The sequence below is a fragment of the Terrapene carolina genome, unplaced genomic scaffold (assembly GCF_002925995.2).
Source record: "Terrapene carolina triunguis isolate 2854851 unplaced genomic scaffold, T_m_triunguis-2.0 Scaffold96, whole genome shotgun sequence".
Classification (NCBI taxonomy): Eukaryota; Metazoa; Chordata; order Testudines; family Emydidae; genus Terrapene; species Terrapene triunguis.
In genome coordinates this window covers 7,874,441-7,890,259 of record NW_020664447.1, presented here as the reverse complement: position 1 = coordinate 7,890,259, position 15,819 = coordinate 7,874,441, and the positions used below count along the sequence as shown (strand labels likewise).

The window sequence follows — 15,819 nt, the reverse complement described above, 5'->3', positions numbered from 1 at the left end:
TTCCATGCAGATTAAAATAATGCACCAAACACTTTCATTTTCTTTATTTTCAATCGATACTGTATGAATACAAAGTTTCTAGAAAGCTACAAAAATTCTACCACTTTATCAAGAAGGCATCAAAATGTGTCACGTTGCAAAGACATGAAAACACCTGCAGTAACCGACACAAAAATAGCATTTTTAGAGTGATGAAATAATTGCACTTAACTGTCATGGATATTAAAGTTATCACACATATGTACCGCAAAAGCTAGAATACATTTTTTTTTACAAAGCACTTTATAAAAAAATTCTCTGCACACAAAACCTATAATTTTCATATTACTATCATACTAAAGATAAAGTCACTTTAAAGCCAACACTTAAAACATTTTTAAACAAAAAAGGTACCAGTACCTACACACAGACAATAACAAATACAAGATTACTGTACTGCCAAGAGGTTTGACTGAAACTCCTTTTGAAAGCTTCTGCAAATATGTTAAAAAAAAAAAACATTTGAGAACATTCACTTTTATCAGAGCTTTCCCTCCCTGTCTAATCAAGAGGTACTTTATCATCAAAAGGGAGGTTCTACATCAAAAGTTACCAGCAGCAGTACAATATTAAAGTAACCACTGACCATATATGAATATGCTTAAGTCACAAACCCAGTTTATACACATTACACAAATAAACATAAAGTGAGAATTCCATTAAGTCATTTACAAATGTGAACAAATGCACATGGCAAAAAAACCAAAACTATTTTACATAAAATGTACTGATATTGAAGAATTAAAGGCTATTCAGGTTTTTAATGTTATAAAATTCTTCTGTCTTTTTTTTCAGGCACATATTGTATTTTTTGTCTGCAGTCAAGAGCCTGAAGCAAAGAGGCCCATAAAAAAACAAAAAACAAACACACACATTTTGTAAGGAGGTAACAGGGACACATCTTTTCTTTGTCAGCTGAGTGCATTTAAGAGTTAATTTACACAGTAAAACTAATCACATGATCTCAGCAAGTTTGACCTGAAAAGTTAGAGACCAAGATCTCTAAAGTATTTTTTGTACTCTGAATTACCTAGCCTCAATCTTTTCAGGGGGTTTAAAAAAAAAATCTTATAATGAAAGATAGGGGGAAAAAATCATCCTGAGAAACTGGAATCTACTACCATGTATGTTGAGTGACTAGGTACTACATGTATTAATGTGGGTCATGTTAAATATTACATCAAACATTCCTGGGTCTGAATGATCCAGTAAAACTTGATGGAAAAGCAAGCATGTCTAGGAATTAGAATGGGAAAATAAATAGAAACGAATCAGCTTGTCAAATGTTATATCTGACATCTATTTGTCAGTTACTTGCATTTAATGTTAACAGACACCCTTTCGTTCTTTCATTAAGAGCACAGAAAGCAGTGAGTTTGTTGAGTGTGGAGCTATTGCCAAACTGAATGGCTGTAGCTACAGTAGAACGGGAAAGATGGGAAACAAGCATAAGATGTGTAACTTCTTTAAAATAGTGGTACAGTACCTAAATAAATCATTTTGGAATTCAAGTAAGTAAAACTACATGTTAGTAGTAATTTCTGAACTGCCAAAAATGGTACCATTATTCTTATTTGAACTTCTGTACAATGCGATAGTAAATAATAGGATTAAATTGACTTCGCAATAAACTATTGTTCATCACAATTGTTATCAAATCTTTCTCCCAGCAGTTATATTTAATAACTGTAAACACATGCTGTACTTTGGGGGCCAAATCCTGTTTACCTTTCCCAGCCTCATTGAGTTCAACAGGGCTATTTGTGTGAGGAAGGTAAATGAGATTTAGACCTTGGAGGAATAAAAAAAAAAAAAAAAGTATTTTAGAGACAGGGAACTTGAATTATCACAATATTTACCATATAGTGTCACAATATTTATATATAAAAAGTTAATCTTAGTTTTCATCAAATATTTAAAAATCACATTAAAATTGTATTCACAACTATATAATCCATTTGCCAGCTTTTGGTTTGGCTGATATTTGTTCTTATTTTTTTATAAATCTTGCTCCTCTTCCTGTCAATTTCACTTCTAGTGTACACTATGGCCCCAATTCACAGAATGTGTCGAAAGCAGACACGTTATTTAAAGGAGCTGCCTTTCCTGCACTATGACAGTGCTTGGAAAAAAACAGAGTTTGGAATGGTGCTGCACGCAGTTTTCCATACAGCACCTTCACCTAACAGTGCTCATGCTTAACATTTTGATGCTAATAAGCACGTCAAATTACATTTACTCCAATTAATTTTTGTTCTGCACTTTCATCTCAAATTTTATGCATCTGACTTTCAGAACACTTGACTTTGTAAACAAAATAAGTGCAAAATTAGGATACAGAAGAAACCTTCACAGATACTGAAATATTTATCAGAATAGAATAATAAAGTCACATTTATCCACTGTCTGAAATTCGGTCGTTTATATGGACGTCACATTACTCAGATGCAAGACTGGATGAAAAGATGAAAAAAGTGAATCACTGATCATTTTTATATTATAAACAAATCAGTCGCTGGGTTACAATGTTGCAAAACTATGTCAAACAGTTAAATGGCATATAGATTATTTTCCAGCATTATGCAATCTGGTGATTTGCAAAATGACATTAGCATAAATGATGCTCTTTCGTGAATGGAGGCCTGTAGTTTTGACTTATTCCAATAAACCAAAGGCATTATGGTGATCACTTAATATTTTTGGTCTCTCTACAAATAGTCGTTATTATGGCAGCACTTTTCTAAGCTGGAATTTCAAACCAAAGGCACTTTCATGCTAGAGTGCAGAAGAGTCACAAATAGTTAAGTATTTGGTCATGAAATTTAAAAAGGCAGCATTATTAGTACAATTCATTTTTCACAGAAAACTATGAAGTTGTAACCTTTCATTTTGGTATAGACATTTAATTGTGTAATAATGGGACTGACTTATGCTGAAAGTTTAGACCAAGTAGTCAAAGAGCTTCTCTGTGGAGGGGGAACAGATTTTTTTTTAAAACGGAACCAATTAATAAAACAACATATAAAACTGATGTAAGAGGCTAAAGGTATTTCTAATACAACACTAAGGCACTGCATATTGTAATGCTTTGGCAGCTCTGAATTAAAAAGTTCCTAGAAAAAGTAACAGTAACAAGATAAATTCTTCCAGCTTACAAAAGAGCTCACAGTTTACAGGCAGCCTTTTGGACTACACACTCCACGATATACATTTGAAGGACTTAAGGCTTTTAAGAATGAACATGTGCAGGGTTTAGATCATTTACATAAGTGTAAAATAAAGACAATGCAAATCTTTTTCCTAACGTTACAAATGTGAACACCAATAAACACTGTGACTTTTTATACCCTATAGTTATGACATATGTAATGTGCCAGATTGTATAAAAAATCTGTACCTGGTTTTGCAAATTGAATTCTATATTTTATACTCCTCAAAGAATTTGTTATCAAAAAATCCATCACAATCACAATTCAAAAACCTAAATAAGAGACAACTTTAGAACAAAACAAAAGAAGTAGTTTTTGACTTGTAACACCAAGTGCTTAGAATAAAGAGCTACCGTTAGGCTGTTACAATGCAGTGCTTTTCTTGATGTGATTGTTAGTGTTATAAACGTATTAAGAGACTGTATGACATGGACATCAAATTTTATGCTTCACAGAATATAAACAACTAAAAGATTCATCAGCTCTAATATCGTCAAGTAGATAATATGACAGCTAGACATCACAGCAATCACCCACCTTTTATAGTTAGACAGATCAGATGTTTTATAGCCTAAGGAATTTCAAACCCCTCCCCCCAGATGCTGGCCCCTTCCTCTAATGTAAATCCTAACAGTATTAAAGATTAACACAATGAAAGGCAAGCATACAACAACCCACAACTTGCTGCACCTTACAAATACTGATTGCTCTTCTAGCCAGTATACTGACTAAGAATCTTCATCTATATTTATGCGGCTATAACTGAGGGCCATAAAAATTAAAACTGTAACCAATATATTATACCTGGAGGCAAATTCAAGCTTCTAATTACACATAGGCACATGCCTGAAAACTGCAGCTGAGAAAGGAACTGCTGAAACACATTTCTGTACCTTACTTAGGGGAGGGATAGCTCAGTGGTTTGAGCATTGACCTACTAAACCCAGGGTTGTGAGTTCAATCCTTAAGGGGCTCAATCCTTGAGGGAGCCACTTAAGGATCTGGGGCAAAATCAGTACTTGGTCCTGCTAGTGAAGGCAGGGGGCTGGACTCAATGACCTTTCAAAGTCCCTTCCAGCTCTAGGAGATAGGATATCTCCATTAATTCTTAAAACTCCCCAAGACTTACCGAGCCCCTGACAAATGTGGTTTTTGGATGTTTGCAGCAGTCATGCATCTTATCTTGTAACCTGTGTTTGATATGTCCTGTTAGGATTTGTGGTTTGCCAAATGGATTGCATTGTTTTAGCCTAGTTATTTCCCATTATAACCCATTTCTCCTCATTTCTGTGCCAATAAGAATCAGAGAACATGGGATACATGTGTATCCCAGAAAACCATTCACACCCATGACTACATTTTTAATCCTTGCTAGTATTAAAATCTCTTCAATTCACTCTATGATAGAATCTTCTCTGAACTACCTACTTTTCAGTTTATTAATCAGAGGGATGAACATTGCACATGTGTGTATTCTGGATGTGAAAGGCAATCAGACCCTAAGTGGTATTGATGGGTGTGTCCTACATGCCCTGCCTACTAGTACTAAATGCACCATGTCTTGTTTGAGACTGGAGACAGAACTGGGATAATATATGTGCCGGAACATCATGAAGAATGAGAAAAGGAAGAACATAACCCTTCAAATCTGTTTTGCCTGATGATGGTTGTGATTTTCTAGCATCCCTACGACATTAAAGCTGATGAGGCTTTTACTGGCCTACGTATTCTTCTCTCAACCACATTACTTTTTCTAGCTTGCAGTTTACAGATTATTCGCAATGCAGTAATAATGTCAATTGTTTCCCCCTATGTTTGTTAATTTCGGTATTGCAAATTTTTCACTCAACAGAAAATATAGTTGTCCGTATAAAATATAACTGCACACACAAGACTACATAAAATGTAAGTCTAAATTTTCAGTATTTACCTACTTATTGCAAAATGAGCCATCATTTTTTCATTAAATAATCAAATTTCCATATTAGTACAACACAACTTTATATTTTTAAAAATACACTAGATACGTTAAGTATAAGGGATGATGTTCTCTTTCTCTGCAATACCTGTTGGAAAGTTTAATGAATTAGAAGATTAGTTTTAACATTGAGAAAAAAAATACAAAATTTGCCTAATTTTAGGACCTGCTTGTTTCTATCAGGCATTTCTTAAGGCTATATTTATCATTTGGTTTCAAACAGAAAAAATGTTTCATTTTAAAAAATAATTTAGTGAATTACATTCGTCCGTATCTTCCACTCTAATTAGTTACAAAGATAATTCTATAAAGATTATTAACTTTGTGTACTAATTTACAGTTATAGTTAAAGATTCATTTCAATTTCATTTGCATCGTAAAATAAGTATTTTATTTTGGAAAAAAACAAAACAAAACCCTAAATAAATTCTTATAAATGCTGTAAGTTTTCCCCACGGCAAATGCTCTGTCTTACATTTTTCTATCACAATTAAAAATAAGCCTCCACAGACAAAGGCATTAGGTTCTTAAATACAGTCTTCCCAAAGAACTGTCGTTTACAAATTTGAAGAACACTTAGTTTTAGAAAGAATTTTTTACAACTGTACCAGAATTTCACAGCTACAATTATATATGAACACATTAAAAATGACTTCACTAAAACGGGATTTAGAAAAATGTGGGTGAAAGCTGGGCCAGAGGCACTGCCACTTAGTGTTGAGGTTTACAGTCTGTGTTTTTGATAAAGAAGTGTAATGAAGTGTATATATAAATAACTGCTCAGTCCTTTACAAGCCTGTAGATGTGATGTTGTGCTCCATGTTCACTGTTCGAAACTTCAAATACACAAGCCATGCAGAGTAGGGTTTCTTGTGTATCCCTGTTTGTTACAACCTACGGGGGGAGGAGGAGAGAAAAGGTAGACAGTAGTGTTATAAACTTGGAAAAAAGGATTTGCACTAAAAAAATATTGTAGGTTTGAAAAGAGAAGAAAATATAATTGTAACTTGGTGTTTCTCAAACTTTAGATCTTCATACTGTGCTACTCCTCTCCTTTCTTACATGCTTCGATGAGCACTGAAATAGTTAACAATGATGACATTTAAAGTATCACCACTGGCAATGGAGTTAGCACCCACTGAAATGAACTGGTCACTTTACACCACGGAGCTTGTTTCAGGCTCTCTGCAAATTAAGGCAAACATCGCTGCACTGTTTATACCAAGGTCCTGTTTTGAGGGTTTTCTTTGCAATCATAACAGCTAGACAGTTACTTAAAAACATATGAAAAAAAGTAAGCTGGAAAACAACTGAGAGGTCTTACCCCAGCTAGCCTTTTGTGTCCTCCCACAGGACTGAGACCCCACTTTTGGGAAACAATGTTCCAGCCTTATGTTTTGAGACTAGACTCTATCACTCTTCCTCAGGTTGAATAGGATCTAACTCCATGAATAGTTCTACTGAGTCAATAGGACCACTTGGCCTTGTATAAGTAAGGGTTTCTGAGTCTGGTCCTTAATTTAAAAGTTAATTGACCCCTGCCAAAAACAGAACATATTTTAGACTCAGTCAGTAAAGAATAGTGAATGCTTACCAACAAAATTGTAAAATTTTCCAATACACTGTTCATCATATATTTCTCTGGTAAATGCTTGAGCTTGTGTATGAAGTTGATCATATATTCACACATTGGAGAGCGGTTTATTCTGTACACAAACCGGCCATTCTCAAACCTTGCATATTCCGTCTAAATAGAAAATGAAAAACATTTTAAGAATATTTACCAACAAATATATTTCTACAGTGATCAATAGAGAGAATGCAAAATGTTGGGTTGGTTCTCTTTGTTAGCTTGGAAACAACAACATGTACAAAGTGGAGTTGTTGATCTGAAATGCTAGTCTTATCACACAAGTCTCCTTCCATAGCCTAATTTAGGAAATTATATATTGGGTATGCAATCTTGATTTATTTCCAAGTTTCTAATTTTAAATAACAGAGGATGAGGCCTGTATAAGCTAGCTCTCAAGTGAGTATAAATGCATTGAGAAAGAAACTTCACAGCAAACTTGATCTTCAATGATTTTAAAGCAGTTTAAAGATGACTGGGTACAAAGGAAGCAAGAGGGAGTAATTTTACCCATATCTTAATGTTATATTTTAATTACTATATGACTCACTAAGCAGTTGTCTGCATCAGAGGAAAAGAGTCAACTGTGATGGAAGGAGGGAGAATAGACTAGTACCTGGCCCAACAGATCCCACTAAGGGGATGGGGTCTAGGGTGACCAGACAGCAAGTGGGAAAAATCGGGACAGTGGGAGGGGGGTAATAGGAGCCTATAGAAGAAAAAGACCCAAAAATTGGGACTGTCCCTATAAAATCGGGACATCTGGTCACGCTAGATGGGTCTGTGATTCAGTGCCTTCCTGCCCTTCACCCCGCAACTGTCTATTGTCATGATAAATAGTTCTCAATGGCTGGCTGGACTTCTTGGGCTGCTGACTTCAGCCAGGATTGGGATAGTGGAGGTGATGCCAGAAGTTGTTGTTCTTTGGTGGTCACCATTTATGGGGACCACAATAGCAAAAATAGGGCCTGCACAGCAGCCACTGCCTCTATAAATGCTTAAAAATTACAGCTTTAAACTGGAAGTCACTGTGCCACAACTGCAATGTAGCTAACAAATGGGGGGGGGGGGAGAGTGCTACATTAAACACAAGGTACATCATTGTAACATCACAATACAACCCCCCACCCCCAATACCTAACCAACTAAACTATACAGTGCTGTGCCTTAAAAAAAAAAAGCAGCCATTGTACCCCAAAGGTAAAACAATGTTGCAAACTTATTTTTCATCCAAAGGCCAATGGTGTCTGTAGAAAGTGTGCACTTCACCAGGTTAAATTATTGTGGGCATGGAAGAAACCCATCACACTACACATTTCTAACACCCAGAAATCTAGACAGTGGGAGCTGTTTGCCATCTTAATATGGTTCCAAAGAGGTTACAGGTCTGGCCAAATGTGGGTCTGAATCGTCATGAAAGTAATGCATCCAGTTGAAAATGGGAGAAAACCTATTTCTGCTTCATCGCTCTTTTGCTGGGGAGATGCAGGAATCAGCACTGGCGTCAGTTCCAGGCTCCCCAGCTGAAGGTACGTTGCAGTGTTGACAGTGGTTGCCAGGGGAAGGATGGAAAAGGTACCCTAAGTCAGTAAGTAATTGGGATTTTACTTTCACTAGTGTCACCACAAACACAGTAATTCAAACTAACCTAAGCACTATCAGGAAGGAAAAACATTCCTTCAAGAAAGATTGGAGGAGGGTAGGAAAGTGAGATAAGAGGATTAAGTAAAATAAATCAGGTCAATTTTCCATTGTGTACTGCCATTACATCGGCAGAAATGTACTGTATGATATCATGAGTCAGCAGAGTAACGCCGTCCAGAAGTACATCCTACCTCTACTTTTTCTACTACTTGCTTTCCAAATGAGCAGACTTTGGTGGAACAGGTGATTGTCATGTTTTCTGAGCTCTCATATTGGCTAGTTACTCCATAAAATGCTCCTGTATCATCTTGAATGTTGCAGTTTAAGTCAGCCTGCAGGGAAAAGTAACAGATGTTGAATATTATTTTTGTCATCTAGCAGGGCCACAGTAATGAGCAGTAATTAACTCTCAGCCTACCTCTTTTTCCCTACCAAAAGTGGGGAGGGAAAGAGGCAAGTCTATAAACATAACTGCCACAGAGTTAAAGAGAGAGAAAGAAAAACCCAGGTGTTCTTTTTTAATAAGTAAAAATACATTTCTTTCACAGGTTTAAGTTCAGTGTCAGAGTAAAAACCTTAGGGAAGTGATAATTTCTTCAAACTATAAGCAGCAAAACAATTGCACACCTATCATTAAAAGACCCATTGTTCCTCTTCACTATAGGCCCACTTAGATCTTGTCTACCCTATGCGGGAGATCAATCTAACTTACGCAACTTCAGCTACATGAATAACGTAGCTGAAGTCGACGTACTTAGATCTACTTACCGCGGGGTCCACACTGCTCTATGTCGACAGGAGACGCTCTCCCGTCGACTCCCCTTGCGCTTCTCATTCAGGTGGAGTACAGCTGCGGGAGAACGAGCTGCGGTCGATTTAGCGGGTCTAGTCCCGCTAAATCAACCACCGATGCATCGATCACCGCACGTCAATCCCTGGTAAGTGTAGACGAGCCCTAATTCTGCCCGTGGATACAGACAATTAATTAACTGAAGTGAATGGGAGTGGCATATGTCATGATGGGCCTCAAGCCTGGGCCTGCAAGGTTTATGGGAACAGGCACACTCCAACCCTCCACCTGGCAGCCTGCTGGCAGTAGCTTACCCGAGACACATGAAGTCCAGCCCCCGTGTGAGCACCTGTCCCTTCAGTCCAATTGGTGGATTCCCAGAGCATCTGACTGGCCCACTGGTCCTACTTAAGCTAGCAGCAGGAACAGGAAGCTGTGTGAACAACTGGACTTTAGCCTGCTCTGGACTGTGTGCTTTGCACTTCCTACTATCGGCTCCTGCTTCCCCAGCTTGATCTTCTGGCATTCAGACTCAGCTTGGCTCCTGGCATCTGACTTGTGGTTCCTCACCTCTGGTTTGTCCCCTGCTTCTGACCTTCCAGTATCTTGACCCAGCTGACTCTTGACTCCTTTCCCATGAGAGTGGATTCTGGCTCTGACTACTAGGTCTGGCTGCCCACAACTCAGCCATAGCAGCTTGTCTGTACCTCAGTAACCCTGCGGGACCAAGGATGGACCCAGTGGCACATCTACGGCCACCAGAAGCACTGGACTTGCCCAAATGGACCTCTTGCCACTGGGTGGATGATCAAGCACTGCAGGCCCAAGTTGCACAGTTGACCTTGGACAACCAGCAGGTGCAGGACCAAGTGAGGCAGACCAGCACCGAGAACACTGGCCTGCAAACACAGCCTACAGCAGCTTGCCTGAAAGGGGCCTGTGATACCCTTGCTCAAACAGCTCGATGGGAACAGCTGGTGGTTCCAGGGATTCACGAACCAGTGCCGCTGTCTGTTTCTGATAAGGCTCCAAATCTATTCCTCTGACTTGGCCAAGGTGGCTTTGTAATCAGCCTGCTGGCAGGAGACCTATTACACTGGGCATCCCCCATGCTAAAAGGCCATAGCCCCATGCTGTCCAACGGGGAAGGCTTTCTCCAATTGACGTCAACTGTCTTCAGTTACCTGCACTGAGCCTGACTGGCTGAGGCCACCCTGAGGCAGGAGCAAGAAGCAGTGGCCTCCTATGCAGTGCACTTTCACCACCTCGTGACAGATACAGAGTGGAAAAAGAGTACGTCATTTTCCTGTCGGAAGTCTACTGACAGCATGGCCAGGGACCAGAGAACATTGCACCCAGACTCAAGAAGGTTCAAGTAGGTGTAGTCACCCCTATGGAAGCACCCACTGGGGCAGTGGCTCTCGACCTCTCCAGACTACTGTACCCCTTTCAGAAGTCTGATTTGTCTTATGTACCCCCAAGTTTCACCTCTCTTAAAATCTACTTGCTTACAAAATCAGACATAAAAATACAACAGCGTCACAGCACTATTACTGAAACATTGCTTACTTTCTCATTTTTACCATATAATTATAAAATAAATCAGTGGGAATATAAATATTGTACTTACATTTCAGTGTATAGTACATAGAGCAGTGTAAACAAGTCATTTATGAAATTTTAGTTTGTATTGACTTTGCTAGTGCTGTTTACCTAGACTGTTGTAAAACTAAGCAACTTTCTAGATGACCCCTGGAAGACCTCTCCATACCCCCATGGGTACACGTACCCCTGGTTGAGAACCACTGCACTGAGTGAACTCTGGAACTCCCCCCACAAGTATCACAACTAGGTTGACGTCTCTGAGAATAACAATGCGGAAAACTTCCACTCACATTAGGACTACGATTACCACACAGAACTGCAGCGAGGGGCGAAGATACCATTTGGGCAGATATATGTAATGTCAGAAACCAAACTGTCAGTATGGTGAGAATGTCTCCAACAGAACCTGGTCTGGGGGTTCAGCTGCAAATCGACTTCACTGGCCGATGCCCCGGTCCTTTTCGTAAAAAGGAAGGACGGCAGCCTCCACCTCTGTTTCAGTTACTAAGGCCTAAATCAGATAATCTGGAATTGTTACCTGCTACCCTGATCCCTGAGTTCTTGGATTGCATGGAGCTGCCCACATATTCACTAAACTGGATCTTTAGGGAACTTACAACCTTGTTTGTATTCACAAGGGGGACTAATGGAAGACTGCCTTTTTGACTTGTTATGGCCACTTTGAATATTTAGTTATGCCATTTGGACTGACTAATGCCCCAGTGATGTTCTAGAACTTTATTAACAACGTGCTATGAGACCTACTGGACCAGTTTGTAGCAGTGTACTTAGATGATGTACTGATTGTCTCAGACGATCTGGACCAACACACCACTTATATCAGCACAGTCCTGGAGAGACTACAACACAGTGGTTTCTATGCTAAACTTGAGAAGTGCACATTTGATCAGACCTGAACTGAGTTCCTGGGGTTTCATCCTGTCCCTGGAAGGAATCAAGATGGATCTGTGTAAGGTCCAGGCTGTTTGTGACTGGGCACCCCCACCCTCTCCGCAATGTGCGTGACATACAATGTTTTTTAGGTTCTGCGAACTTCTACCAGATGTTCATTTTCAATTTTTCTGAAAATGTCAAGCCCTTAAATGCCCAACTCTGGGAAAACACCCAGTTCCATTGGTCCCCCAAGGCCGAGCATGCATTCCAGCATGCATTCAAGCAGTTGAAGCTTACCTTCTCCACTGCTCCAGTATTGGCCCACCCAGATGTGACACAAGCTATTGTTGTGGAAGCTGATGACTCTAGTTTGGCAATCATGGCAGTCCTCTCCCAAAGGCCTGGACCCAAGCAAATACTGCACCCCATCGCCTACTACTCAAGGAAGCTCAAGCTGGCTAAGTGAAACTATGAGTTCTTGACAAGGAGCTCCTGGCAATTAAGACCACCTTCAAAGAATGATGACACTATTTGGAAGAGGCCCACCATCTTGTCCAAGTGTTTACCAACCATAAGAACCTGGAATACCTGTGCAGGACCAGGCCCTAAGCCCTAAGCCTGCGGTAGGCCCTATTCTTCGCCCAGATTAACTTTACCTTGACCTACCACCCTGGAACCAGAAATTGCAAGGCCGACACCACGTCCTGAAAAGACAGTTATCTTTTCCGTAACTGGTGTTTTTCGAGATGTGTTGCTCATGCCCATTCAACTTAGGTGTGTGTGCTCGCCACATGCACCGGTGAGGGAAGTTTTTTTCTCAGCAGCATCTGTAGGGGACTGGCTCTGGCGCCCCGTGGAGTGGCACCACATGCCGCGGTATATAGGGCGCTGCCGGTTCCTCCCAGCCTCAGTTCCTTCTTGCCGGAAACTCCAACAGTGGGGAAGGAGGATGGGTTGTGGAATGGACATGAGCAACACATCTCGAAGAACACCAGTTATGGAAAAGGTAACTGTCTTTTCTTCTTTGAGTGCTTGCTCATGTCCATTCAACTTAGGTGACTCCCAAGCAGTACCCTCGGAGGTGGGTAGGAGTTCACGGATGTGTAGATTGCAACACAGCTCTGCCGAACCCAGCGTCATACCTGGCCTGCTGAGTGATGGCATAGTGGGCCGTGAACGTGAGCACCGAGGACCACGTCATGGCTCAACAGATGTCCTGGATCGGGAAGTGTGCCAGGAAGGCCGCCAAAGATGCCTGCACTCTGGTCGAGTGGGCTCTGACGATCGGTGGTGGAGGGACTCCCGCCAACTCATAGCAGGTCCAAATGCAAGAGGTGATCCAGTTAGAAATCCTCTGTGTGGAGGCCCTTCATCCAATCAGCTGTAGAGATGAAAAGCTGAGTTGACTTACGGAAAGGCTTTGGCTTTAGGTAGAAAGCCAGGGCCCTTCTTACGTCCAAAGCATGAAGGCGCCTCTCTTCACTAGTCTCATGGGGCTTAGGGCAGAAGACTGGAAGGAAGATGTCTTGGCTCATGTGGAAAGTAGACACCACCTTGGGGAGGAAGGCCAGGTGGCTGGACCTTGTCCTTATAGAAGACAGTGTATGGCAGTTCTGAGGTCAGGGCCCATAGCTCGGAGACTTACCTGGCTGACGTCACCGCCACCAGGAAAGCTACCTTCCACGATAGGTCAGACAGGGAGCACGAGGCCAAAAGCTCAAAGGGCAGGCCCATGAGCCTGGACAGAACCAAGTTGAGATCCCACTGAGAGGCCAGGGACCTAACTTGAGGAAAAAGTCTCTCGAGGCCTCTGAGGAACCTGACCGTCATGTCATGGGAGAACACTGTCTGCCCCTCGATTGGCGGATGAAAGGCGGAAATGGCTGCCAGATGCACCCTGATAGAGGAGTGTGCCAGGCCCTGGTTCCTCAAATGAAGCAGGTAGTCTAAGATCGACTGCACTGAAGAATACGAAGGGGAGGTGCCCCCTTCGGCCGCACAGCGGGAGAACCTCATCCACTTTGCCAAGTAAGTGTGTTTAATCAAGGGCTTTCTACTCTCCAGGAGGGCCTTCTGGACCCCTTCCGAACAGGCCCATTCCTCAGGGTTCAGCCATGCAACATCCATGCCGTGAGGTGGAGGGATGAGAGGTTGGGGTGCAAGAGTCGACCGTGATCCTGTGACGGGTGTAACCCCACGCCACCATACTGAGGACCCATCGGTCCGATGCTATAGATGCCCAGTCAGGGAGGAAAGGAGAAAGGCAGCTGGCAAAAATAGGGGAGGGAGGATCCTGGGAACAGTCTGGTAGATCGCCCTTGGGCATACCCTCAAAATGAGCACTTGCCCACCTGCTTCTTGCGGGTCGAACTCGACTGAGAGGCCTGCAAAGGCTGTTGGCTAGGACGCTGCATGTAGCCTCTGGATTTCTTATGGGCAGGCTCCTGGCAAGGGTGGCTCCCCTGGCTCTGAGGCTGCTGCGGCTTGAACCATTTGCGGGCCGGGCCGGGAACATACAGGCGTTTTAAGTGTTGTGCCGGAGTCCTTTAGGCCATGGAGCTTATTGTCCGTCTGTTCCACAAACAGGGCTTTCCCATCGAAGGGAAGGTCTTACATCGACTGCTGAGCCTCCATGGTCAAGCCAGAGAGGAGCAGCCAGGATGCCTGGCGCATGGTGACGGCCAAGGCCATGGTCTGGGCGGCAGTGTCCGCTGCATCCGACGCCGCTTGGAGTGTCTCCCTGGCCGCAGTCGTGCCCTCCTCCATGATTGCCCGGAGCTCCTTCCTAGAAGCTTCAGGAAGAGAGACTTTGAACTTGGCCATGGCTTGCCACATGTTAAAATCATAGCATCCCAGGAGGACTTGATGGTTGGCCACCCTCAACTGGAACTAGAGGATGAATAAACCTTATGCCCAAACAAGTCTAGTCTCTTAGAGTCTTTGTTCTTAGGGGTAGCCCCGGGTTGACCTTGTTGCTCCCTGTGGTTAACCGCTTTTACCACTAGGGAGTTGGGAGCAGGGTGGGTGTACAGGTACTCATGGCCCTTGAATGGCACAAAGTACTTGCCCTCAGCCCTCTTGGAGATCTTAGAGACCATCATGAAGGAGCAGAGCACCCTGGCTGGTGCTGTGGAGCAGAGGACATCGAAAAGAGAGTCTGAGGGCTCCTCTAACTCCTCTGCCTGAAGACCCAGGTAGGCAGCGACTCTCTTCAGTAGTTCCTGGTGCGCTTTAGTGTCATCCAGAGGAACTGGGCAAGGGGACCCCATTATAGTCTTGTCAGGTGACAACAAGGAAGATATCGGCGCCATAGGGTCCTCCACAACCATTGGTGGCCCAGTGGCTTGTTCCCATGCTCCCTCTTGGACCTGTGGGGTCCTCACGCCCGAGGCTTCATGCACTGGAGGAGGGCGGGAGAGAGAGGCAGCTGGTCTCTCTGAGGCTCTGGACATCGAGCAGGCGGCCTTGGAGGGCTGGGTGAACCCCCATGGGTTCCATGGGTATCATGGTGCCAGCCACTGTGCCTGAGGCCACAGGGCCGGTTTCAGTGCTGACAATGTTCAGTGCTGGTACCAGAGCTTGTCCTGCCGTCAGGGAACCTCGCTCCGAACCAGGGCTGGATCTCGAGTGGTTGCTCCCAGGTGACCAGGATAGAGCAGAACGGTGGTTCTGTCCGACCAGTACTGGTCACTCTGCCTGGAGTCTGATCTGGAGTGCGCTCTTAGGGACCGGTGACGCTCGATGGATCCACGACGGCTTAGAGCCAGCGATCTATGACTCGCACTTGATGAAAGGTATCAGGATGAGGAGCGGGACCGGGAGTTGCGACGGGCCCGGTGCCAGGAAATGCCCGCACGCAGTGATGCCCTCCTAGGGGATTGGCGACGGTCCGAGGAATGGTACCATCGATTCCTCGACAGGTCCCTGGAGCGGTACCGTGGTCTCGGAGATACTGGGTGCCAGGACTGGTACTCCTGCCGGGGGGCGCATACTTCCAAAGATCTGCGCCCAGTGGCTGGCGAGCTGTGCC

The 15,819-nt window shown here is 42.9% G+C and overlaps 1 protein-coding gene across 2 annotated transcripts in view; it reads right to left on the bottom strand.

Moving 5' to 3' along the window:
- Positions 1–4,283: 4,283 nt before the first annotated feature.
- Positions 4,284–15,819, bottom strand: part of TEAD1 (TEA domain transcription factor 1) — a 147,736-nt gene continuing 136,200 nt past the window's right edge. For both annotated transcript variants that reach the window (XM_024195971.2, XM_024195980.2), the window contains 3 exons: positions 8,692–8,832; positions 6,821–6,973; positions 4,284–6,120 (listed from right to left, as the gene is read on the bottom strand). In XM_024195971.2, the coding sequence (XP_024051739.1) occupies positions 6,007–6,120; positions 6,821–6,973; positions 8,692–8,832 (408 nt within the window). In that variant the 3' untranslated portion in view covers positions 4,284–6,006. The remainder of the gene's footprint in view (positions 6,121–6,820; positions 6,974–8,691; positions 8,833–15,819) is intronic.